Genomic DNA, 27,384 nt, shown 5'->3' with positions numbered 1-27,384 from the left:
AGATTAACTTGTGATCTAAGGCAAGATAACCTTGGCAGAAAGTCACAAAGATAGAAGAGGTAAACCCTTCTCCATAAGGTGTTGCTTCTGAGGAGGAACTGTTACCTTCCTCTTATTCCATATTGATATAAAGGGGCCTCCCAAGGATGGGAGAAATTGAAAATATTTATTTGGAAAGGCAACAAGTTTGGGAGACAGCTCCATCACCTTCAAAATCTCCATTTAAACAATCCATGACTTCTCCTTTGGCCAGCCATTCAGTATTAAACCAAACAGTAGACAAAGGGGATCCTTATAAAATAATTGAATATTTATATCTTGATAAAGTTGCCACTACGGAATAACTTTCAGGTGACCTCATTCTTGCTATGTAAAAGCCATCCCCAAAACAGTCATGCTTGGAATGTTTTGGTGTGTGTTTACCACTTCACTGCCTCAGTTAAAGGATGACCTTGGTATCAGTTGGTCATGTTGTGTAAAACAGCATGGTAAATGACTGTTACAGTCTCAGCTGAGCAATCATGTTGTGCCAGCAGCAATATGTGTTCCCTTCCATTGAGTTTCCATTAAACCGCTGACCCTGCAGACAATTCTGGGTATAGAAGCCTTACTATTCAAAACTGTTGATCCCTCTGACTGCATTTGGGCCAAAATGTAACTGTGTTTTATTACTTACAGTATATCCTGAAAATATTACTTTTTAACAAAGCATTTCCTCCTGGAATACAAATAAATTTGTTTATTTGCCTCCTTGGGGCATAATTGTCCTCCATTATTAAATAAATTAAGTAAAAACTCACAATAACATGAAAAAAAGTTTAATCAAATGCTTTTACACGTCATTGAATTTAAAATCACAGCAGACATTTCATCAGGTGAACCGTAGGAACTCTTCCGCTCCTCAAAGCTGCTTGCCCATTGGCGTCTCGTTGGCAGTGGTGCAGTGCCACCCTGGTGTTGTGAAATAGCCGGGTTATAGCAGGTGTGTGGCATCGGCCTGATTCACAACACCAGCTGCAGCACACACACCTGAGAGTGGATCCACCTTGGCAGACGGTCCATGTCTTTTCCACAGAGACCTCCAGACTGATCTTCACCAGAGCAGATGTGGTGCGTAGCAAGGGCATTGTCTCCAGAACTCATGATGATAAGGGCTGTGAGTGAAGTTAAAAAACTGCATTAAAAGAGCCTGCACAGTCAATTTGGTTGTCTCCATAATGAAGACAAGTCCCCTGTGGTGACAATGGAATCAGTTTGAGAGGAAAGGCTTCGACAATCTAGCGCAGCCAAGCAGACTCCCATCTGTGTTCTCTCAAGGCATTTCCTTCCCTTCTAACCATCTGCCAATAAGTGTAGCAGTGTCATACATGATAGGGCCCATCACAATGTACTTTCAATACAGTTCCTCTCACATACTCAGAGTAGTATTTCTTCAGCTGCTGATAGTGTAGTCATAAAAAGGGAGATGTTATCCAAAGAAATAGACCTTTCTAAGCAAATCAGTCAGGTATAACTAGTAGCAAAGATTGGTATATCATCATGTAATTCCTTATAGATAACCACCAGCAGGGATACAATTTTGTATGTGGGTGTGCAGTTTGACCAATTTACAGAGTACACAGTGGGTGCTGAATTGTCGTTCTAGCACCCACAAAATCGTATTAGCTGCCGGTTTCAGTTTGACATGCTACCTTTATAAAATCAATGGTTTCTCCAAATGTCATTTTTATCGACTGTGGAGGTGGATTCAATGTAGAACACATCTTCTGGTGAAGACAAAACTTTTTGCAAGATTTAGTTCTTCCTGGACCACTGGATTATGGCTAGTTCAATATGATTCCCAATTTCCTGTTGCTTCTATGACTATAGGCAGGCCATGTCTGAGGAATAGTTGGAGATACTTGCGATTAAGCCCCTTTTTCTATTTACCAAGAGTCAGATTAACTCGTGTACCATTTTTATGTCTCAGGGTGCAGTTTTAGCAACAAGAATTAATCTGACTCTGGGTAAGTAGAAAAAAAAGCTTAATAACCAAAATTTTAAAATATGCCTTTTACCATAAAATATCAAAAGGCACAATTGATTTTAAAATCAATAATTCCAAATGAATCTAACAGTACTTCCTTCAGTTTTCTTTAAATCCAGGTAGTATTCATACCACTAATAATTGTAGAGATGACCATGATGCATAATAATAAAAAAAACAAGCAAACTGAAATACTAAATGCAAATGAATCAAATGAAATGAATGCGTAAGAAATTAAATTTAACTGGCATTTTATTTCAATTCATGAAAAAAAAATACAAATATGGAGCAACAAATAAGGACAAAGAAACATAAAATGGGGACGAAGCAAAACAAAATCTGACAGTTGATGAAAAGGGTGGGTATGGCTGGGGCTTGAAGGTATTTTGGGGTCAGTTCATCAGGACCTCCATCTGCACCAGCCGGGCATTGGTGTCGCCTGCCATGCGGTACGGGATAATCCCGGCAAACGTGATCAGTGCACGGGCTTGGCTGCGCAGTTGCTGTTGACACACATAAAAGACATCTTAGAGCTGACAGAGAAATCAATCATGTGTCAAAACAGATAAAAACAAGACATGATAGCACAGTACTCATTATTCAATGAAATATCATATAATGGAGCAGAGGCATGTCTTTACTGCCCAGTTCATCACAATGCACAGCCCCCAAAAGTCTTTATAAAGTTCCTCAGGTTTTATCCCATGGCCAGTATTGCCCTGAGAAGTCACCATCTCCTCACCGAGTCTCTGTCCTCGATGGACCTCTGTGGTCGACCAGGAGTTCCTGCTGTGGCCCCCTTCAGGCGCTTGCACTGCGTGAACAGGATATTCATGGTGGCCAGGAGTACCTCCGACAGATTATGCCTGACCTGGAAGAAGATGCAAATGTGAATAAGACAGAAGGAAAAAAAGGACAAGAGAAGATTACATGTACACTTTGGAAGTGTAGTGTTGCATACTGAGTATAATTATATATACATTAATATATTATACACACACACACACACACACACACACACACACGGTCAAAGGTTTTAGAACATCTACTCATTCAAGGGTTTTTCTTTATTTTTTACTATTTTCTACATTGTAGAATAATAATGAAGACAATAAAATAACACAGTTTTGTAGTAACCCAAAAAAGTGTTAAACAAATCAAAATATATTTCATAGTTGAGATTCTTCAAATAGCCACCTTTGCCTTGATGACAGCACACTCTTGGCATTCTCTCAACCAGCTTCATTAGGTAGTCACCTAGAATATATTTAAATTAACAGGTGTGCCTTGTTAAAAGTTAATTTGTGGAATTTCTTTCCTTCTTAATGAGTTTGAGCCAATCAGTTGTGTTGTGACAAGGCAGGGGGTGGGTGGGGGGGTATACAGAAGATAGCCCTATTTGGTAAAAGACCAAGTCCAAATTATGGCAAGAACAGCTTAAATAAGCAAAGAGAAATGACAGGCCATCATTACTTTAAGACATGAAGGTCAGTCAATACGGAACATTTCAAGAACTTTGAAAGTGCAGTCTCAAAAACCATCAAGCACTATGGTGAAACTGGCTCTCATGAGGACTGATAAAGGAATGGAAGACCCCAGAGTTACCTCTGCTGCAGAGGATAAGTTCATTAGAGTTACCAGCCTCAGAAAATGCAGCCCAAATAAATGCTTCACAGAGTTCAAGTAACAGACACATCTCAACATCAACTGTTCAGAGGAGACTGCTGTGAATCAGGCCTTCGTTGTTGAATTGCTGCAAAAAAAAACACTACCAAAGGACACCAATAATAAGAAGAGACTTGCTTGGGCCAAGAAACACAAGCAATGGACATTAGACCAGCGGAAATCTGTCCTTTGGTCTGATGAGTCCAAATTTGAGATTTCTGATTTCAACCGCCGTGTCTTTGTGAGACGCAGAGTAGGTGAACAGATGATCTCGGCATGTGTGGTTACCACCGTGAAGCATGGAGGTGTAATGGTGTGGGGGTGCTTTGCTGGTGATTCTGTCTGTGATTTATTTATAATTCAAGGCACACTTAACCAGCATGGCTACCACAGCATTCTGCAGCGATACACCATCCCATCTGGTTTGGGCTTACTGGGACTATAATTTGTTTATTAACTTGACAATGACACAACACATCTCCAGGCTGTGTAAAGGCAATTTGACCAAGAAGGAGAGCGATGAAGTGCTTGCATCAGATGACCTGGCCTCCACAATCACCTGACCTCAACCCAATTGAGATGCTTTGGGATGAGTTGGACCGCAGAGTGAAGGAAAAGCAGCTAACAAGTGCTCAGCATATGTGGGAACTCCTTCAAGACAGTTGGAAAAGCATTCCAGGTGAAGCTGGTTGAGAGAATGTCAAGCGTGTGCAAAGCTGTCATCAAGGCAAAGGATGGCTACTTTGAAGAATCTAAAATCTATTTGGATTTGTTTAACACTTTTTTGGTTACTACATGATTCTTCAATGTGTTATTTCATAGTTTTGATGTCTTCACTATTATCATACAATGAAGATAATAGTAAAAAAGAAAAAAAAAGAAAAACCCTTGAATGAGTAGGTGTTCTAAAACTTTTGACCGGTAGTGGCGGAAGTGTTGCCAACATTTACGATAGCAAATTTCAATTTACAAAGAAAACAACATTTTCGTCTTTTGAGATTCTAGTCATGAAATCTATGCAGCCTACTCAATCACTTTTTATAGCTACTGTTTACAGACCTCCTGGGCCATATACAGCGTTCATCACTGAGTTCCCTGAATTCCTATCGGACCTTGTAGTCATGGCAGATAGAATATTCAAATTTTTGGTGACTTTAATATTCACATGGAAAAGTCCACAGACCCACTCCAAAAGGCTTTAGGAGTCATCATCGACTCAGTGGATTTTGTCCAACATGTCTCCGGACCAACTCACTGCCAGTCATACTCTGGACCTAGTTTTGTCCCGTGGAATAAATGTTGTGGATGTTAATGTTTTTCCTCATAATCCTGGACTATCGAACCACTATTTTATTACGTTTGCAATCGCAACAAATAATCTGCTCAGACCCAAACCAAGGATCATCAAAAGTCGTGCTATAAATTCTCAGACAACCCAAAGATTCCTAGATGCCCTTCCAGACTCCCTCCACCTACCCAAGGACGTCAGAGTACAAAAATCAGTTAACCACCTAACTGAGGAACTCATTTTAACCTTGCGCAATACCCTAGACAAAGTCGCACCCCTAAAAACATTTGTCATAAGAAACTAGCTACCTGGTATATAGAAAATACCTGAGCTCTGAAGTAAGCTTTCAGAAAATTGGAACGGAAATGGAGCTCCAGCAAACTGGAAATCTTCCAACTAGCTTGGAAAGTCAGTACCATGCAATATCGAAGAGCCCCCACTGCTGCTCGATCAACCTATTTTTCCAACTTAATTGAGGAAAATAAGAACAATCCAAAGTGTATTTTTGATACTGTCGCAAAGCTAACTAAAAAGCAGAATTCCCCAAGAGAAGATGGCTTTCACTTCAGCAGTGATAAATTCATGAACATCTTTGAGGAAAAGATCATGATCATTAGAAAGCAAATTACAGACTCTTTAAATCTGCGTATTCCTCCAAAGCTCAGTTGTCCTGAGTCTGCACAACTCTGCCAGGACCTAGGATCAAGGGAGACACTAAAGTGTTATAGTACTATATCTCTTGACACAATGATGAAAATAATCATGGCCTCTAAACCTTCAAGCTGCATACTGGACCCTATTCCAACTAAACAACTGAAAGAGCTGCTTCCTATGCTTGGCCCTCCTATGTTGAACATAATAAATGGCTCTCTATCCACCGGATGTGTACCAAACTCACTAAAAGTGGCAATAATAAAGCCTCTCTTGAAAAAGCCAAACCTTGACCCAGAAAATATAAAAAACTAAATCGGCCTATATCGAATCTCCCATTCCTCTCAAAAAATATTTTGAAAAAGCTGTTGTGCAGCAACTCACTCCCTTCCCGAAGACAATGTATGCGAAACGCTACAGTTTGGTTTTAGACCCATCAAAGCACTGAGACTGCACTTGTGAAGGTGGTAAATTACCTTATAATGGCATCAGACCGAGGCTCTGCATCTGTCCTCGTGCTCCTAGACCTTAGCGCTGCTTTTGATACCATCGATCACCACATTATTTTGGAGAGATTGGAAACCCAAATTGGTCTACACGGACAAGTTCTGGCCTAGTTTAGATCTTATCTATCAGAAAGATGTCTCTGTGGGTGGTTTGTCCTTTGACAAATCAACTGTAAATTTTGGTGTTCCTCAAGGCTCCGTTTTAGGACCACTATTGTTTTCACTATATATTTTATCTCTTAGTGATGTCAATCAGAAACATAATGTTAACTTTCACTGCGATGCGGATGACACACAGCTGTACATTTTGATGAAACATGGTGAAGCCCCAAAAATGCCCTCCCTGGAAGCCTGTGTTTCAGACATAAGGAAGTCGATGGCTGAAAATGTTCTACTTTTCAACTAGGACAAAACAGAGATGCTTGTTCTAGGTCCCAAGAAACAAAGAGATCTTCTGTTGAATCTGACAATTAATCTTGATGGTTGTACAGTCGACTCAAATAAAACTGAAGGACCTCAACGTTACTCTGGACCCTGATCTCTCTTTTGACGAACATTTTAAGACTGTTTCAAGAACAGCTTTTCTCCATCTACGTAACATTGCAAAAATCTGAAACCTTCGGTCCAAAAATGACGCAGAAAAATGAATCCATGCTTTTGTTACTTCTAGGTTAGACTACTGCAATGCTCTACTTTCCAGCTACCTGGATAAAGCACTAAATAAACTTCAGTTAGTGCTAAACACGGCTGCTAGAATCTTGACTAGAACCCAAAAATGTGGTCATATTACTCCAGTGCTAGCCTCTCTACACTGGCTTCCTGTTAAGACAAGGGCTGATCTCAAGGTTTTACTGCTAACCTACAAAGCATTACATGGGCTTGCTCCTACCCATCTTTCCGATTTGGTCCTGCCGTACATACCTACACGTACGCTACGGTCACAAGACTCAGACCTCCTTACTGTCCCTAGAATTTCTAAGTAAACAGCTGGAGGCAACACTTTCTCCTATAGAGCTCAATTTTTATGGAATGGTCTGCCTATCCATGTGAGAGACGCAGACTCGGTCTCAACCTTTAAGTCTTTATTGAAAACTCATCTCTTCAGTAGGTCCTATGATTGAGTGTAGTCTGTCCCAGGAGTGTGAAGGTGAACGGAGAGGCACTGGAGCAACGAACCGTCCTTGCCGTCTCTGCCTGGCCGGTTCCCCTCTCTCCACTGGGATTCTCTGCCTCTAACCCTATTACAGGGGCTGAGACACTGGCTTACTGGTACTCTTCCATGCCGTCCCTAGGAGGGGTGCGTCACTTGAGTGGGTTGAGTCACTGACGTGATCTTCCTGTTCGGGTTGGCGCCCCCCCTTGGGTTGTGCCGTGGTGGAGATCTTTGTGGGCTATACCCGGCTTTCTGCTGTGGTTGAAGATATCCCTCTAGTGGTGTGGGGGCTGTGCTTTGGCAAAGTGGGTGAGGTTATATCCTGCCTGGTTGGCCCTGTCCGGCGGTATCGTCGGACGGGGCCACAGTGTCTCCTGACCCCTCCTGTCTCAGCCTCCAGTATTTATACTGCAGTAGTTCATGTGTCAGGGGGGCTAGGGTCAGTCTGTTATATCTGGAGTATTTCTCCTGTCTTATCCGGTGTCCTGTGTGAATTTAAGTATGCTCTCTCTAATTCTCTTTCTATTTTTCTTTCTCTCTCTTGGAGGACCTGAGCCCTAGGACCATGCCTCAGGACTACCTGGCCTGATGACTCCTTGCTGTCCCCAGTCCACCTGGCCGTGCTGCTGCTCCAAGTTTCAACTGTTCTGCCTGCGGCTATGGAACCCTGACCTGTTCACCGGACGTGCTACCTGTCCCAGACCTGCTGTTTTCAACTCTCTAGAGACAGCAGGAGCGGTAGAGATACTCTCAATGATCGGCTATGAAAAGCCAACTGACATTTAATCCTGAGGTGCTGACCTGTTGCACCCTCGACAACCACTGTGATTATTATTATTTGACCCTGCTGGTCATCTATGAACATTTGAATATCTTGGCTCTGTTATAATCCCCACCCGGCACAGCCAGAAGAGGACTGGCCACCCCGCATAGCCTGGTTCCTCTCTAAGTTTCTTCCTAGGTTCTGGCCTTTCTAGGGAGTTTTTCCTAGCCACCGTGCTTCTACACCTGCATTGCTTGCTGTTTGGGTTTTTAGGCTGGGTTTCTGTACAGCACTTTGTGATATCAGCTGATGTAAGAAGGGCTTTATAAATACATTTGATTGATTGCTTGTGTACATATATACACAGTACCAGTCAAAAGTTTGGACACACCTACATATATATATATATATATATATATATATATATCTCACCTCATCACTGAAATTGCGAAATGCAGCAACCCTTTCCTCCACACTGTCTTGACTCAAAGGGACCAGCTTCAGTCTCTCCATCACCTGACAGAGAGACAGAGAGAGAGTTGGAGGGGAGAAGTTAGGGACAGTTAAAAATTCACCCATTTTAAACGTTATATCGTTTTTGTGCATCTAAACACACAAAATCGATATAACATTCAAAAAGGCTTACTCTTTCCTTTAACCCCTAGAGTCGGTGCTTCAATCGAAGTTACATACCAAAAGATTCCCATCAAAATCCATCAGTTTAAACTAGAGATTTTTTTTGCATTGGATACGTCTCAATCCACCACTGTCGAACTTCAGCATCTGCAGTGAAAGTTGGCAGAGGTAGAACGGTGTTTGTCAGACCATGAGACATCCCGAAAATCAGCCTTTTCAGGAAAACGTTTGTAGGGTCCGAATGGTTTGCCCTAAAAACTATTATGGAAAGGGGAGACTCTCACATTGACGTTCTCCGTTTTGGTCTACAACCCCCACAAGTGTCAAGGGACTCGTCTGAAGGTAACTGGTACCGGTTTGAAATAAAAAAATGGAAGTATGAAGGTAGCTTTGTGCTTACACCAAAAAAGGGGATAGAATTTTTTTTTATACATATTTTATATATATATTTTTTAATATATCCTAGATTTAGGACAGACGCTTCAAAACCTTGTTTAATATACATTTTTTTGACTGGCCTTTTTGCCATTTATGAATGTGTTATTCAATGTGTTTCTATGTTCTTTAGTTGTAAAGGCCAAAATCAATATTTTATCAAATAAAATATGAAAAATGATATATAATTGTTTTCCATTAAAAAAAGTGGGGCAATAGGGCTTGAAATTACAGAATTAAAAAAAATATATATAGTTACAATAAAAGTAAACAATTTACTATAAGATTTTACATTTCTTATAACTGTAAAATAAATATGATCAAACTTTTTCAGACAGTACAAAATTGGAACTATTTCATAACTGCAGAAAGAATTTTCTCTTAAATGTCCACTAAGAGGCGCAGAGACACCATTCACATGTGCAGACTTCTTACAACTTCAGCTTTAAGTACAAAGTGATTTCGTCCATCTGTGACCAAGATAAAGTGGTCTTAGTTTAATTATACACAATTATTTAGTATATTTTCATGTTGAGAGCTCTAAATCCGGCTGACCCACTAGATTATCCCGTTTCATGTGCGCTATTGCAAGCACAGATGTGAGTTTCCCAGACACAGGAAATCGTTCCTTGTCTGGATGGGCAAGAAAATGTGTCACGTCACTCCCTATGCAAATGTGGGGTCTGAAACCTGACACTTCAAGTCAGCTTCGCTGGGAGAGTGGGAGCAGAGAGCAGAGAGATGGGGATTTCTGGCAGTGTGAGACACGGACCCTATGACGTTCAGAGAGCTTTGTACACCAAAATGTCATTCGGAGCCAGTCTCCAAACAGGGGACTTATTAACATCTAAGAGGAGAGGAGGCTATCATAACACTTCTCAATGCCATCTGAATAAACAGCATTGTAAGCCATCAGGCAGGAAGCCCTGGGTGATAAGACTCACATCGTAGGCCCGGTCTATGTTTCCAGCATGGTACTCATCAAAGAAGGTCATGAGGTCCAGCAGCAGGTAAAAGGTGCTGTCTGCAGACTTCTCTCCAGCAACACCCTGGGTCCGGTAGCTGAGTCAGTAAACAAGACCACACACTAAAGTTAGAACTGGGCCTAAATGGTCCACTTTTGATGAGGTCCACTTGTCTTTTTAACAATTGCTTTCAGTAAGCCTATATGATGCAACGTCAAACATGATCTAATTTCAGTGGCAATGCAGAATGTAAATGATGCACAGTAAGTATGTGAGTGAGAGTAGGTGGCGAGGATAGTACCGCTCAGCGATGGCAACAGCAGTGTTCTTCAGTCTCTCCTTGTTGGACTGGGCAGCGCTGACTTGGGCGATAACGGGACTCAGCAGCCTGTTCATCAGCTCTAAGACCTTGTCTGGATTCTAAAGATCAGAGGAGAAAAACAGACAAATGTGAGGTGACATTTCATTATTTCCTACTCTTCCTCTACCCAGCCTGTACCTTCACCGAGAGTAAACCCACTGGCACAGCTTGACCGCAACCTTTCCCAGAGCTCTGCTCACCTTGGCCAGCTCATACAGTCTGACTGCTTCCTCAAACAGGCCCTTGTTCTCAGCCTCCAGCGCCACTTTTGTGATAATGGCTCGAGTGTCTCCGGCAAATTTATCAATCACTCCAGGCTGGGGGAGAAGCACAACTCACAATCAGCTCTTTGAACGGCCTGAATACAAATGTTCTAGGGTGCCATGAGCACAATGGAAAACCAGCAGCACCACAAATGCTTTCACAAAAGGGATCATATTTAACTGAGTTAAATAATAATTAACACAATTGAAAATGAAGGCGTGACCATTACCTTTCTGCTGCCATCTTTTTCCAGTCTTCCTAGAAGCATGTCAAACTCTCGACTCTCAATCACCAGCTCGCTAACACAGCACATGAACATGTTCTCCCCTTGGCTGTTTTTTTCATTCCTGTGTCCAAAAGGAAGAGGATACACTTTCACATATTTGATTACCAAACTGAATGATTATATACACATTACATCTTTTAAATAATGATAGAGGTCTGAAGGCTCTCATCAAAATGAACCTGAATAGAAAGAGTAAACCAACCAATGGAATGTGTGAAAGCCTCTGTATTATTCATGGTGAACTCATTCATGGCCCACTGGGTTATTCATATGTATTGTGATTAGATATGTTGATATTACTGCGATTTGAGGTTCCAAACATATTGCTAACCATATATATCTGCAAGACAAGAGAGAGCATGAGAAAACAAGGCTTTGATCAGTCATGGAAATAAGTGCTGAAAACAAGTTGGCTCACTATTTAAAACAAGCTATAGGATGAACAAGACTGGAGTTTTGGCGCAGGTACAGCCGACTACCGCTAGATAAAGCTACTTATAGTAGCAATAAATAAATAATCAAATAGATACTTGGGAGTCAAATATCAAAACAATACTGAGATATGCAACTGTATCGATCCCCCCCATGACTAAGCTTAACGTACCGTAGGAAGTCTACCGCCATGCCTCCAAGTCCTATTGACACTCAGTGGACTGGTGAAGAGAAGAGGTCCCCTCACCTGAAAACAGCACCTGTTAGGAGGATGGCCGCAACGTAGAGTAACGTACCGCAGGAAGTAGAAGTACTGTAGAGCCTCCCGGGGGTCTGTGGACTCAAACTTGCGCGTGTAGAGCATGAGCAGCCGGATGAAGTTGAGCCGACGCACCATAGGGGGGTCCCCAGCTTCCTGACTCACTGAGGTAGAAAATATTCACTTATAAGTATCAGCTTCAAAACTACAATGATGTTTACCTAGAAATGAAGCCCCTTTTTTAAAAAGGAATCAAGCTTTGCATCCCTAATGAACAAGACCACATACTTCATGCAACAGTAAGTCAAGTCTCCTTCCAATATCTGTGAACTAAGACATCCTTTGTAGAACATGACTGATTGTCAACGTAGAGAAAGTCAGACAGGTAGGTATCCTGACAGGACGTACACAGTTGTGCGCTCTGTCCTGATGACTTGAGCAGCAGCCGTAGCTCGTAGAGAACCAGAGCCACGTGAACTGCATGACTGCGTAGACGCTCCACCCGGAACAGGAAGGCCACAGCAGCCTCAAACTGGGCCGTGAGGAACAGCACCTGGAAGTACAGGAACGGCTGTTGGCTGGCCGAGAAGTGGGACTCTCCTATAAAAAGGAACCAAAATAAACTCAAAATCATTAGGATCACATTCACAACATGGAAAATGGAATATAGAACATGCTAATTCAATATAGATGAAGTCAGCAATTTACTGCCAAAACAACTTAATCACATTTGTAAATGAGGGATAAAAAGTATATTGAAAGCAGGTATATTAAGAAATTAACATCCCATCATGCTTAGGGTCATGTATAAAAATGCTGGGCAGGCCATTATTTTGGCTACCATGGCCATGCCTCCATGGGATGACAATGCCCCCATCCACAGAGCACGACGGTCATTGAATGGTTTGATGAGAATGAAAAAGATGTAAACCATATGCCATGGCCTTCTCAGTCACCAGATCTCAACCCAATTGAAAGATTTGTTTTCCACCACCATCAACAAAATACCAAATTATGGAATTTCTCGTGGAAGAATGGTGTCACATCCCTCCAACAAAGTTCCAGACACTGGTAGAATCTATACCAAGGTGCATTGAAGCCGTTCTGGCTCGTGGTGGCCCAATGCCCTCTTAAGACACTATGTTGGGGTTTCCTTTATTTTGGCAGTTACATGTAGTTGCTCAGTATTACAAATATTAAAACATTTTCAAACAAACTATTCCACTACATAGTCAGCCCATCAACTTGCTTTAATCCCTCTCAGTGAAGTTCATGTTCAACTGAATAGGAAGAAAACATGAATACATCAGCCATTTTGAAAGGCAGCAGGCTTATCTATGAGTCACAGTCACCTTTTAATACACGGTGTTAAAATGAGAGAGATAACAAGCCATGACTCATCCTCCAGGTGGGAGAGCTTTGCCTCCCTCTGCGGGATAAAACTAAAGAAAAGTTGAAGCTTTAAGAGTGAACAATGAAGCACTGCTTTATCCGAACAGAGCAGATCCCAGGGGGGACTGAGAAGTGGTGCCATTACACAACTCTACTTTAAAAGTCTAGGCTTGGACGGTATAGCGTCTATCGGGGTATTTTGAAATACAGACAATATGATTTTCAATACCAATACGCCCCTGCTTATAACTATCTAAAATGTGCCTAATAATGTATCTCCAGCTCAGGGCTCCAGCTACGCAGGTATGGTTTGCTAACTTGATAGCTAAGAGGCTAGATGGTAAGATCAAGCTTCTTGGTTACAGCAGAGACAAACAAAAGATTTGATTTGATGATTTGATTTGAAAGACAAACAATCCCCTCCTGGATCAAGATCCCTTCTGCCTAATTTGTTATGTGCGTCAAAATAAATAAAATAAATGCTGGTAATATTGTATACCCCGGTACGGTACAGGAACGGTATGAAAGTATTCAAATCTGAATACCGCCCAACCCTAAGAGTCCTCCAGTCCTAGCCAGTATTCTCTCTTAGAACATAATTAGTATCCAGGTCTATTTTCACTTCAGTAGTCTGGCTGTCATGTATCCTGCAGTGTTCTGAACTCACCGTAGTCCTCTAGAAGCTGTTTCTGTAGCTGGGCCAATGTCAGTCTATCCTGAGGAGCACTGCTGCCGTCGTCATCGAAGCACACCTGGTTGAGCTGTGGGCAGGGTGGAAAGAACAGGTCTACATTAATGTCAGGGAGAATTGACAAGAGGGAAACCTATTTTACCTGATCCTCCCTAACTGGGCGGCAGGTAGCGCAGCAGTTAAGAGCGTTGGGCCAGCAATCGAAAGGTCGCTGGTTTGAATTCCAGAGCCAACTAGGTGACAAATCTGTCGAGGTGCCCTTAAGCAAGGCACTTAAATCTAATTGTTCCTTTAAGTCACTGGATAAGAGCGTCTGCTAAATGACTAAAATGTAAATGGAGTATTGCTGTGTTTAAGGCACCATGTATCATGTACACTGGTAATATTAACATACATGGTACAGACTGGTATTCAGACAGCACCTTAAGCCACAGGTAGTCCTCGGTCTTGTCGGCCACGTCTCCATGGTTGTCTGCGATGTCACACTTCCCGATGAGGCAGTACACGGCCCTCTTGTAGGGGTCAGCACAGTTCCTGAGCACTCTGCGGTAGTGGAGACGCAGCTTGTTCTCTGTGGCGGGGGCCAGGCTGAGGAGAGGATACAGCATAGGTCAGACAGAGCTTAACACAGAGAGACAAAGACTTGGAGAGAGGAGGAGTACTGAGCAGATTAGTTTCTATTCATATGAGAAAAGCAATCACACTGGTGGTTTGGTGTTCTGAGCCATGGTGTTACAGCACTTCAGGTTGCAGGACAAAGTGAAACAGAGAACCTAGACCAGATGACTACACACAGTGGAGGTACACAGTATGTGTGAGGTTCCTACCGTCTGTCAGGGCTATTCATGTACTCCTGGAACCAGGTCTTGAAGTCTCCCAGCTGGTGCTGAGCCCGGTTCACCACCTGCATGGCAGCCCCCAGGTCCCCACAGCGCAGGCAGTAGTAGATCAGAGCCCAGACTGGGTGACCCTCCACCTCACCATCCTGTTATAACACACACGGCTGAGTTTAACTGTGCGAATTGTTTTTTATTTAACTAGGTAAGTCAGTTAAGAACAAATTCTTATTTACAATGACGGCCTACCCCGGCCAAACCCTATCCCAGACGAAGCTGGGCCAATTGTGCGCCACCCTATGGGACTCACGATCGGGTGTGATACAGCCTGGAATCGAACCAGGGTCTGTAGTGACACCTCTAGCACTGAGATGCAGTGCCTTAGACTGCTGTGGCACTCGGGAGCCCTACACGAATCTACACTACACTTAGTAAAAACACCATCTTGAATAATACAGTGCCATGTAAGGCTGTGCACAGCGCTGATGTCGTCTCTAGCAGAATGTGCTGCAGTGTGGGGGCAGTACAGTACCTGCATGCCTGGCAGAGGCCCTGGCAGTTTGATGTTGAGGAAGCTGCGCACCAGCTGATAGGTGCCAGGGACTCCTCCTAGCTGGGCCTGGTGCAGGTTCCCAAACACCGTCACCATGGTGTAGTTCTTATAGCTGCCGTAGTGGAAAAACAAAAGAGAAACGTTAGTGGTGGGGGGGGGGGGGGGGTGTTCTCATTCTAATTTGATGGTTCTGTCCTCCTCCGACCTGTTCTGCAGGAACTGCAGGGCCTGCGTGACGAAAGCCACCTGCATGTCCAAGGCCGTGCGGCTCTTCAGCGTGTCTTTAGCTGGGACCAGCAGCACGTCTGTCATCTGCTTCACCATTAACCACATGTCCGACACGTTCTGGAGACACAAATACATCCAGAAAAATGACAGAATTAGCCATTGAAGGGGAAGAAGAACCAACTAACGTATGCAGATGGGGGGATAATAATGTAGAATGGAGACGTGGATCAGCTGGGGCTTACCTTGTCATCCAGGCTGTCTACCACTGAGGCACAGAGGTCTCCCAGGTTGGGCTGGACATGTCCATTCACTATCTTCTCATTAAAAACGTAGATCTGAGGCACAATAAAAGCAGAGAAAACACTGATGGAGCAGAGGAGAGTGATCAGTGCTGACAGACTGAATGGCGACCGTTTCAGCACTAATGCCAGCAGGGCCCAGCCCTGATCCTGGTCACCACGATCAAGTCACCCAGGGGAGGCTACGATCGCATAGTAAAGTGATGGATGACGAGAAATAGAACAAAAAGGACGAAAACATTCAGGAGGTCATCAAAGGAGGTCACAAAGACCTGTAGAAGATGACGCCGCCGGCGTTGTGGCGACACATTATGTCCTCTTTTACCAGCAGACGCTTTCCTCTTTCACCCAGAATGTACAGACTGGAGGACGAGACAGAGACAGGCTATTCTACACCTAGCATTAGCAGATGTTAATGCGAGTGTAGCGAAATGCTTGTGCTTCTAGTTCTGACAGTGCAGTAATATCTAAAAAGTAATCCAACAATTCCACAACAACTACTTTATACACACAAAAGTAAGGTTCCAGGGCACTTAGCTCCAGGCTGACAGGATGTATTACAGCCTATTGAAGTCTAAAATCATAACATAGGGAAATATATAAAATACACAAGAGAGGATGGGTTTTGATGATTCACATCTTTGAACATTTCAAATGAGATTGAGGACTGCACTTCCCTTTTGGGCCATTTACTGTAGGTATCTCAGGCTAAATCGTTCTAAGTGGTACTGCAGCGCAATCAGCGTCAAGCCAAATTACTGACCTGTCGTCCATAGGCCACCTCCACGCTGTCAAGAGCACTCCGTCCAGGAACTGCTGCGTCACTCACAAAGCTGGGCTGCAACAAAGACGCACAGGGAGACGAATCATGACTACCGTATGTACGTGTATGTAAAAATACAGAAGTGATTTCTGACTAAATAGAAAAAGGTAAAGGAAATGGAAAACCTTAGAAGAGTGAATTGTTCGCTTGGTTGCTCATAATTGTAAAGCCATGACCAATGTAGCGTGAAAGCCATTGTGAACAAAGTTCACGCTTGAATGCAGACACATTCTAAATGCGAGCACGCACACGCACAAACATTTATCCAGATCGACCTTGCATTCTTCAGAACAAAAAGGGACACACCCATACAATGTATGTTAAATGTAGAGGGTTGTCTAGGTAAGGGATAATCAACGAGGTGCTATGCGTTCTATGGAAAAGCATGAACGACGTGGAAGGTGTGTGTGTGTGGAACTGACTTTCCCCGGAGTTGGCATTATTTTCCAGAGAACACTTAGAACCCCGAGTTGATTATCCCTTTTATACCATGGCTATAGTTTAACACATTTGCCACTAGAAGTGTTAATGTGTTCATTTGCCAGTAGAAATGTGTTCATTTGCCACTAGAAGTGTGTTCATTTGCTCATTTGCCACTAGAAATGTGTTAATTTGCTCATTTGCCAGTAGAAATGTGTTCATTTGCCAGTAGAAATGTGTTCATTTGCCACTAGAAGTGTGTTCATTTGCTCATTTGCCACTAGAAATGTGTTAATTTGCTCATTTGCCAGTAGAAATGTGTTCATTTGCCACTAGTAATGTGTTCATTTGCCACTAGTAATGTGTTCATTTGCCACTAATAATGTGTTCATTTGCCACTAATAATGTGTTCATTTGCCAGTAGAAATGTGTTCATTTGCTCATTTGCCACTAGAAATGTGTTCATTTGCCACTAGTAATGTGTTCATTTGCCACTAGTAATGTGTTCATTTGCTCATATGCCACTAGAAATGTGTTCATATGCCACTAGAAATGTGTTCATTTGCCACTAGAAACGCGTTCATTTGCCACTAGAAACGTGTTCATTTGCCACTAGAAACGTGTTCATTTGCCACTAGTAATGTGTTCATTTGCCACTAGTAATGTGTTCATTTGCCACTAGTAATGTGTTAATGTGTTCATTTGCCAGTAGAAATGTGTTCATTTGCCACCAGAAATGTGTTAATTTGCCACTAGAAATGTGTTAATTTGCCAGTAGAAATGTGTTAATTTGCTCATTTGCCACTAGAAATGTGTTAATTTGCTCATTTGCCAGTAGAAATGTGTTCATTTGATCATTTGCCAGTAGAAATGTGTTCATTTGCCACTAGTAATGTGTTCATTTGCCACTAGTAATGTGTTCATTTGCCACTAGTAATGTGTTCATTTGCCACTAGTAATGTGTTCATTTGCCACTAGTAATGTGTTCATTTGCCACTAGAAATGTGTTCATTTGCCACTAGAAATGTGTTCATTTGCCACCAGAAATGTGTTCATTTGCCACCAGAAATGTGTTCATTTGCCACCAGAAATGTGTTCATTTGCCACCAGAAATGTGTTCATTTGCCACTAGAAATGTGTTCATTTGCCACTAGTAATGTGTTCATTTGCCACTAGTAATGTGTTCATTTGCTCATTTGCCACTAGAAATGTGTTCATTTGCAACTAGAAATGTGTTCATTTGCAACTAGAAATGTGTTCATTTGCAACTAGAAATGTGTTCATTTGCTCATTCGCCACTAGAAATGTGAAATGTGTTCATTTGCTCATTCGCCACTAGAAATGTGTTCATTTGCTCATTCGCCACTAGAAATGTGTTCATTTGCCACTAGTAATGTGTTCATTTGCCACTAGTAATGTGTTCATTTGCCACTAGTAATGTGTTCATTTGCTCATATGCCACTAGAAATGTGTTCATTTGCCACCAGAAATGTGTTCATTTGCCACTAGAAATGTGTTCATTTGCCACTAGAAATGTGTTCATTTGCCACTAGTAATGTGTTCGTTTGCCACTAGTAATGTGTTCGTTTGCCACTAGAAATGTGTTCGTTTGCCACTAGAAATGTGTTCGTTTGCCACTAGTAATGTGTTCATTTGCTCATATGCCACTAGAAATGTGCTCATTTGCCAGTAGAAATGTGTTCATTTGCCACTAGTAATGTGTTCATTTGCCACTAGTAATGTGTTCATTTGCCACTAGTAATGTGTTCATTTGCCACTAGAAATGTGTTCATTTGCCACTAGAAATGTGTTCATTTGCCACTAGAAATGTGTTCATTTGCCACCAGAAATGTGTTCATTTGCCACTAGAAATGTGTTCATTTGCCACTAGAAATGTGTTCATTTGCCACTAGAAATGTGTTCATTTGCCACCAGAAATGTGTTCATTTGCCACCAGAAATGTGTTCATTTGCCACCAGAAATGTGTTCATTTGCCACCAGAAATGTGTTCATTTGCCACCAGAAATGTGTTCATTTGCCACCAGAAATGTGTTCATTTGCCACCAGAAATGTGTTCATTTGCCACTAGTAATGTGTTCATTTGCCACTAGTAATGTGTTCATTTGCCAGTAGAAATGTGTTCATTTGCTCATTTGCCACTAGAAATGTGTTCATTTGCAACTAGAAATGTGTTCATTTGCAACTAGAAATGTGTTCATTTGCTCATTTGCCACTAGAAATGTGTTCATTTGCTCATTCGCCACTAGAAATGTGTTCATTTGCTCATTCGCCACTAGTAATGTCTTCATTTGCCACTAGAAATGTGTTCATTTGCTCATATGCCACTAGAAATGTGCTCATTTGCCACTAGAAATGTGTTCATTTGCCACTAGAAATGTGTTCATTTGCCACTAGAAATGTGTTCATTTGCAACTAGAAATGTGTTCATTTGCAACTAGAAATGTGTTCATTTGCAACTAGAAATGTGTTCATTTGCTCATTCGCCACTAGAAATGTGAAATGTGTTCATTTGCTCATTCGCCACTAGAAATGTGTTCATTTGCTCATTCGCCACTAGAAATGTGTTCATTTGCTCATTCGCCACTAGAAATGTGTTCATTTGCCACTAGTAATGTGTTCATTTGCCACTAGTAATGTGTTCATTTGCTCATATGCCACTAGAAATGTGTTCATTTGCCACTAGAAATGTGTTCATTTGCCACTAGAAATGTGTTCATTTGCCACTAGAAATGTGTTCATTTGCCACCAGAAATGTGTTCATTTGCCACCAGAAATGTGTTCATTTGCCACCAGAAATGTGTTCATTTGCCACCAGTAATGTGTTCGTTTGCCACTAGTAATGTGTTCGTTTGCCACTAGAAATGTGTTCGTTTGCCACTAGTAATGTGTTCGTTTGCCACTAGTAATGTGTTCATTTGCCACTAGAAATGTGTTCATTTGCCACTAGTAATGTGTTCATTTGCCACTAGTAATGTGTTCATTTGCCACTAGTAATGTGTTCATTTGCTCATTTGCCACTAGAAATGTGCTCATTTGCCAGTAGAAATGTGTTCATTTGCCACTAGTAATGTGTTCATTTGCCACTAGAAATGTGTTCATTTGCCACTAGAAATGTGTTCATTTGCCACCAGAAATGTGTTCATTTGCCACCAGAAATGTGTTCATTTGCCACCAGAAATGTGTTCATTTGCCACTAGAAATGTGTTCATTTGCCACTAGAAATGTGTTCATTTGCCACTAGAAATGTGTTCATTTGCCACTAGAAATGTGTTCATTTGCCACCAGAAATGTGTTCATTTGCCACCAGAAATGTGTTCATTTGCCACCAGAAATGTGTTCATTTGCCACCAGAAATGTGTTCATTTGCCACCAGAAATGTGTTCATTTGCCACCAGAAATGTGTTCATTTGCCACCAGTAATGTGTTCATTTGCCACTAGTAATGTGTTCATTTGCCACTAGTAATGTGTTCATTTGCTCATTTGCCAGTAGAAATGTGTTCATTTGCTCATTTGCCACCAGAAATGTGTTCATTTGCCACCAGAAATGTGTTCATTTGCCACCAGAAATGTGTTCATTTGCCACCAGAAATGTGTTCATTTGCCACCAGAAATGTGTTCATTTGCCACCAGAAATGTGTTCATTTGCCACTAGTAATGTGTTCATTTGCCACTAGTAATGTGTTCATTTGCCACTAGTAATGTGTTCATTTGCTCATTTGCCAGTAGAAATGTGTTCATTTGCTCATTTGCAACTAGAAATGTGTTCATTTGCAACTAGAAATGTGTTCATTTGCAACTAGAAATGTGTTCATTTGCTCATTTGCCACTAGAAATGTGTTCATTTGCTCATTTGCCACTAGAAATGTGTTCATTTGCTCATTCGCCACTAGAAATGTGTTCATTTGCTCATTCGCCACTAGAAATGTGTTCATTTGCCACTAGAAATGTGTTCATTTGCTCATTCGCCACTAGAAATGTGTTCATTTGCTCATTCGCCACTAGTAATGTGTTCATTTGCCACTAGAAATGTGCTCATTTGCCACTAGAAATGTGCTCATTTGCCACTAGAAATGTGCTCATTTGCCACTAGAAATGTGTTCATTTGCCACTAGAAATGTGTTCATTTGCCACTAGAAATGTGTTCATTTGCCACTAGAAATGTGTTCATTTGCCAATAGAAATGTGTACAAAATCCACTGTAGTAGCTAGCAAGTTTGCTAGATAGCTGCAGTAGTTGCTGTGGTAACCAAACAGACGTGCTAGTTTAGCTAAACAAACCATCAGTCCTAGCTTGCCATTATGAAAATCAAATTCAACAATGCCAATGTTTTTAATTCGACTTTTGCTTTCAAAAGCAGCTCAAACATAGAACATGTAATAACTATAGCCATTGAATTCTACCGTGCAAACATACAGCGCGTTATAGGGAAATAATGCACGCTCTAGAATGCCCTTCAAGCCAATCAGAAACAAGTATTCAAGAATGCCATGGTATAAGGCAGTATGAGGCATGGCATTATAAGAAGAGCATATGAGCAAGAACTAAACACAGTAGAGGGTGTGTTTCTGACATAGGGAGTGAACAGCAGGTCAGACACGGACAACTGTTGGATAATAATGCAATAAGCACAGAGAAGGACAAAATCCCCCAAAAATCCAAGTGTCAACTCCAACACACACTCCACTGGAGAATGTGCCAGAGCTAGTTTAGGAAAGCAATGCAGCTAGTGTGCTAAATACAGTAGCCGGAGCCCTGAAGGTAACCTAAACAAAGCTGTCTGCATAAAACCAAGCTTGCTTTGGTAAAGACCGATAACATGGTGGAAAACCAAAGCCGAATGTGGCTTTTCTTTGCCCATTATTAAAAACAGGAGTACTTCCCATATCTTTTTTTGGAAACGTATCCATTTTTTATGAAAATTCTTGCAAATTGGAGGCGGTTATTGAATTTCGCAACATCCATGTGGGTTAGTATCAGTTTTTGACGAGTGTGTATTTCTCTAAATGTGTGCAAGTCATATATTAAGTATAGAAATTATATCTGGATGTGTGCTTTATGTACTGGAGTTCATAGGGTCTATATGGAGAGACTGACCTCTATGTCTTGGCTGAAGTCCAGAGCATCTTCCCCTGCTCCCAACAAGGTGTGCAGTACTCTCTGTTTCACCTGCTCCCACTGAACCAGCATGGACTCACGGTGGTACTCCTCTGCCAAGAGGAACGTCTGACAGAGAACAAGAACATGTGAGCACGAAATAGAGAGAGAGAAAAAGAGATATGTAACTTGGACAGACCAATTTGAAAGAATTTGAGAGAACCAGGCTAGGCTGCATAAATGGGAGAGACCTTGTGATTTGTTAAAAATAGCTAACACTGCAAAACCTCTCGTCATGAGAGATATCTGTGCACAATAAACACCTCCAATCACCACAGTCACCCATGCAAGTATCCTGGGGCCCCACACAGTGAAAGTGAGATCTGGGACTTGGGCGGGCTCTTCAAACTGGGTCACGCCCTGTGATGCCTGGGTGTGTGGAGGGATGGGATTGTGACGCTAAATGGGTCTGCATTCATGGCTGGTCCAGATTTAGCCAAGAACAGATTAGACAAGGTCTTTGGATTCCATCTCAATCCCACAGGGACAGCGGATGATAATTGGAAGTGCTCCTAATTAAAGCGGCTCTGAAGTCATGCAGAGGAAACCATTTTAGAAAGATAATAGGCTAAGGGTTTAATCGGAACAAGGTGAGCATCATGATTGGCAACTGAGGGTATGGGTTTATTATTTTTATTCAAAAGTGTGAGACTGATTGAAAATATAGCGTACGTATTTAAAAACTAGGTATGCCAAGCTGTCACGGAGAGAAAAGTTAGGAGATACAATCTATGACCGAAACATATCTGTCCCATCTATTCATCAGGTATGTAAAAGAAAATGTAAAAAATGTAAAACAAATGGGACTATTAGATGTGGACATGGGGTGCAATGAGGGTGTGGTCATGGCAACCAGTCAGAGGAGAGTGCGCCACCTACCCTGCGACGTGACTCCTCAATGGCAGAGAGCAGCGCATTGTCCCTCTCATTCTTCAGAAAGCCCTGGAAGGAGAGAAATGGCTGGAGGTTAGACCGACTCTAACCTACTTTCCACTTGACCACACACATACACGGCTCCTGCAAGACGCTAGCTGCAAGGGCTCCTGAGGAGAAGGAAGAACTATCATTATCATGATCGCTGTGCTAAAAATGGGAGAAGCAAACAATCAGGGCGTAGCCCATAGAAGCCTCCTCCAGACCTGACATTCTAAACAGTCCAAAATAACTTCTGTTACATATCTTCTCAAGCGTTAAGACATTTTCATGCTCATTCTATACAGCTCCAGCCCATCTACCAATCCCCCACAGTTGAACAGAGCAAAAACCCAGAGCTCACCAAGGCATTTTACAGTTATTTCAACAGCCTGACTGATAAGCACCAGCCGATTAGACTCACAGCACCTGGCCCTTTGTCCCCATATCATCCCATCTTCAATGTCCTACCTTAGGGAACAAACTCCACAGTGGGCCGACATTCATCAGCATCTACATTCAACTGGCTAACATCATATAGAAGAGACGGATGGATGCATCTTGAAGAGAGTAAAATGTACAACGTCCGTCTGCGGTCAAAATTGTGATATAGCAAGCTTACCATTCAGTACCCCCAAAAATGGCAGTACTATTGCGGTTACAATACCTACACACCCAAAAATTGACCTCGTTTTCTCAAGTTAACAGCATGAGGAGGTTAATGAGCAAATGTGCACACTGTAGACTGTGCTCCTCCCTTACAGAGTACGCTAATTAATGTACACTTTGGAAGGCAGAGAAACAGCCTGCGCTCCTTTCGATGCCCGAAGAAAAAGAGAAAACATTTTGTACCCAGAACAGGCAGAACCGCCCTCAGAGTAGAGCTGTAGGCTTGCACCAGGCAGCCAGAGTGGCAGGGGGAATGACACTCACACACCCACACCATACAGCAAAGATGTAGAACAGGGCGGTGGTGGAGGGGTCAATGCATCTAAATCAGGGTGGGGTTGGCTACGGGCAAGAATAAGAGCTAGCACACTGTATGCCAAATGGTGGTGATGAAATCACCCATAGATCCATTGTGGATGGTGAGTAACCAAAGCCAAGCCCATGACTTTGACGCATAGTGGCCACCAGCCTGCCACAATGACACAGATACCCTGATAAGACACTGACAGTCATCACAATGGATGTCACTCACTAAGCCCATCCTCTGTGGTACTGGACACTGTCTTAATATAATCTAGGCTAAACACCGGCCACACCCTTCCACAATGTGAGGACACTAACTTGCCTTAAAAATTAGATAATTTAGCCTATAGTTGTTTTCCATATTCCATAAGAGTCGGTTACATAAGAGACAGTCTCATGCCTTTTTGAGAGGAATTACCTTTTATGCAGACGTTGACATTTTCAAAGCTGAATAGGGTAATGTCATACTTGAGTCTGCGATTAAAGGGGCAATCCAGTGCAAAAAGTGATTTTCCTTTTTAAATGTGTTATTTTATTTTTACACTAGGTGGTTGAAATAACACTGAAATTGTAGAAATGATTATTCCCTTTTAGAGCTTTTTGAATAAATAAAAAACACCTGGAATTTCGGCCTGTTGAGTGGGAATACAGTTTTTGGCCCAAAGCACGACATCACAATCTGATCTAATTAGTCTGACCAATGACCAGTAATCTTTTATTTGCATATGTATGCTCCTACTTTGAAAGGGTAAGCAGGGTAGGCTCTAGAGTTTAGACGATACTATCCGCCAATCAGGGCTGAGTATGTAAATATATTTACATTTGTATCAACACGATCAGACTGAGCATTTAAATAGCAAAAGGAAGCTCATGGAAATAAATGACCAAATCTATATTTGGAGCTATTTTCATGAAGTGATATATTTGACATACAGTGATGATTCTAAAACAGGGCAGGGGGCTTTAAGGCCTGCAGGCACACATGTACACTTCCTTGTCTAACATTAGGAGATACTATAGAAATATGTGAACATTCAGAAACGCCAGACTAGGCAAAAAAAGAAGAAAGCAAAACTAAGCCTATTCGGTCCTTTTACAGGTGTCAATAGGATATATACTAATATATAGCAGCCTATGCATTCTTTCAGATCATGGGCCTTTTCCTGCAGACCGTCTCGGTCTTGGCGCCCTTCATCTCCAGGACGGACGGAGCAGCATCCCCCTTCCCCCTCACAGCTGCTTCAGCACCACATCCCACCCCCTTGCCACAGGCTCAAACCCTCGCCCCTGTCTGTCCACTCCATCGCATCACCAGACATCAGAGTGGCAGCCGTCCACGTCTTGACTGACAGCTATAAATTATCATTAACTTATTACTTCTTCAGCAGCCGACCGTCAAATGACAAGTGTAAATGCACAGTGTGGAGAGAGCCGGGGGGGGGGGGGGGGGGGCTTTTCAGTATCACAAGTAATAAGAGCAGTAACTATCCTCTATTCAATAGATAAATCAAAAGGATGATTTCCTGCTGTATCTTGCCAATTACATTTCTTGCTCAGTCATTGTGCTGGGTCCTCCCATCCTCCTGTGGTCTGTGGCAGAGAGAGGAGCGCCCCCCTCAGGAGATTCTGCTCTCCAAACCAAACAGGTTCTACCCAGTTTGCACCCTAGGAGCTGACAATGGAGCTATTTATATACCAGGAGAGCTCAGGTCATGTCTCCACACACGGCAAGACACACAAAGAGGAGAAATCTGAATAAATGTATACATTTCCTAGTGATGTGGCATTGTGTGTAGAATAAAACGGATAATGCGTTTCATTCTATGGTTTCCAGAAAGCGAAGGGTCCAAAAGGGAGGGGGAACTTATCCGCATTTTCAGCAATTAATGCATTTCCAAATAAACCTTAATTGAAATCATACACTGTAGGCCATCATTTCATATTTAGGCAACAATAGAAGCTCTAAACTCCCTGAGTAATGGACAAAGAAGCTGTAAACTCCCTGGATCTTATATTCAAGGCATTTATCCAGCGAAATACACATATGCAGTATGTAACCCAATATAGCCAGCGTGTCTGAATCTCTAGAACCTTCTAGATAATCGCATTGTCCCTCACAATTTGTATTGCGTATACTGCTTACGGTTTGGCAAGAACAGAAAACATTCACTATTGTTTACTAAAGTAGAACTGGAGGAAAGGATAAAGCATAGGAACAAATCCACACATGCTCCATAACGCGGTGCTGATACGTGTCACATACATGCGCACATACAATATTTGGCAGGGCTCGGTCAAACGAGCAATCAAAAGCAATCTACGGGTTCAAGAATGATGCATTTTTAATTCACAAATGATCGTGATTGTACTCTCTGCACATGGTTACACCACCACAAACAGAAAGCATTCTAGAACATCTTAAAATAAATTCTCTGTCATCTGGATTTGCTTAATTCTGTTTCAACATTTTCCCTTGGTGTAATGCTGCTCAGCATTTCCACAGAGATAATAAAAAAACTACATGTGAAGGGTCAGTAGCTAAAAACCTGCAGCTCATCTTCATTTACTCTGAGACAATGAGTGGAGTACGGGAGGTGAAACCCCACCCTTGTGCCACCACTTCCTGTGTAGAGAATAAGCATTCATTTAAGTGAACACCACCATAATCAACGTTATCATCTCCATAGTCACAGACAGAGTGACAGGAACAGAGAAAAAGTAAAGACAAGGTGACAGACAGATCTTGACACAGACAGAGCAGATGTATGAACGCAGTGGGTCTGTGTGTGGAGGCAATACTTACTCATGCTGTGGCTCAGCCTGCCAGGCAGGGAGAGAGCAGAGGTGCAGGTAGCCAGGCGTAGACAGACCTATGCCTGACACTAAACACACTGCCCCGTCTCTCCAGCTGAAGAACTGAGCCGGAGCCATTCTGGGGCGTTTTCGGACCCTCTGACGGGCCGGCATCGCAGATGCTGCACCTTCCTCACGCAATGTGGGCCACCGGTGTGAACCCAGATATGTACCACATGAAGGGTTACTGTAGGCTGTTTTATTGTTGGAGGACTGTACCAAGTCATCCCTCAGACACAGGGGGGGATCAAGGAGGAGTGATCACTCAACCTCACAGGTCTTCCCCTCTCCATCAGTAGATCCTTCCCCGCCTCCTGCTTCTTTCCAGCATCCCTGCTGTCCTCTTCTCTCAGTACCACTCATTTCTTCCTTTTTATACATATGCATCATACTCTTTTTCCCTCCCCCCCCAGCGCAATGCAATTAATGTAATGGATTTTCTCTCCCTCTGCTGATGGCTTCCGACATCCTGTCCAGAAAGTGGGCTAATAATCCTCTTAAGAGTCATGTTTAGTTAATGAGAAGGGTGCAGTGGCTT

General features: G+C 42.3%; 1 protein-coding gene across 1 annotated transcript in view; it reads right to left on the bottom strand.

The window, feature by feature from the left end:
* Positions 1-2,260: 2,260 nt before the first annotated feature.
* The window catches only part of LOC115196822 (nuclear pore complex protein Nup93), a 36,839-nt gene continuing 11,715 nt past the window's right edge, over positions 2,261-27,384 (bottom strand). The window contains exons 4-21 of the mRNA XM_029757748.1: positions 22,989-23,051; positions 22,050-22,178; positions 16,453-16,527; positions 15,633-15,725; positions 15,368-15,507; positions 15,142-15,274; positions 14,601-14,758; positions 14,196-14,361; positions 13,750-13,843; positions 12,099-12,290; positions 11,728-11,854; positions 10,943-11,060; positions 10,650-10,766; positions 10,390-10,508; positions 10,068-10,185; positions 8,485-8,568; positions 2,769-2,897; positions 2,261-2,529 (exon numbers count right to left, since the gene is read on the bottom strand). Coding sequence (XP_029613608.1) covers positions 2,419-2,529; positions 2,769-2,897; positions 8,485-8,568; positions 10,068-10,185; positions 10,390-10,508; positions 10,650-10,766; positions 10,943-11,060; positions 11,728-11,854; positions 12,099-12,290; positions 13,750-13,843; positions 14,196-14,361; positions 14,601-14,758; positions 15,142-15,274; positions 15,368-15,507; positions 15,633-15,725; positions 16,453-16,527; positions 22,050-22,178; positions 22,989-23,051 — 2,166 coding nt within the window. The 3' untranslated portion in view covers positions 2,261-2,418. The remainder of the gene's footprint in view (positions 2,530-2,768; positions 2,898-8,484; positions 8,569-10,067; positions 10,186-10,389; positions 10,509-10,649; positions 10,767-10,942; positions 11,061-11,727; positions 11,855-12,098; positions 12,291-13,749; positions 13,844-14,195; positions 14,362-14,600; positions 14,759-15,141; positions 15,275-15,367; positions 15,508-15,632; positions 15,726-16,452; positions 16,528-22,049; positions 22,179-22,988; positions 23,052-27,384) is intronic.

This window comes from Salmo trutta, chromosome 7 (assembly GCF_901001165.1).
Source record: "Salmo trutta chromosome 7, fSalTru1.1, whole genome shotgun sequence".
NCBI lineage: Eukaryota > Metazoa > Chordata > Actinopteri > Salmoniformes > Salmonidae > Salmo > Salmo trutta.
The sequence above is the reverse complement of the archived record's forward strand: the minus strand, read 5'-3'. Positions and strand labels throughout refer to the sequence as shown.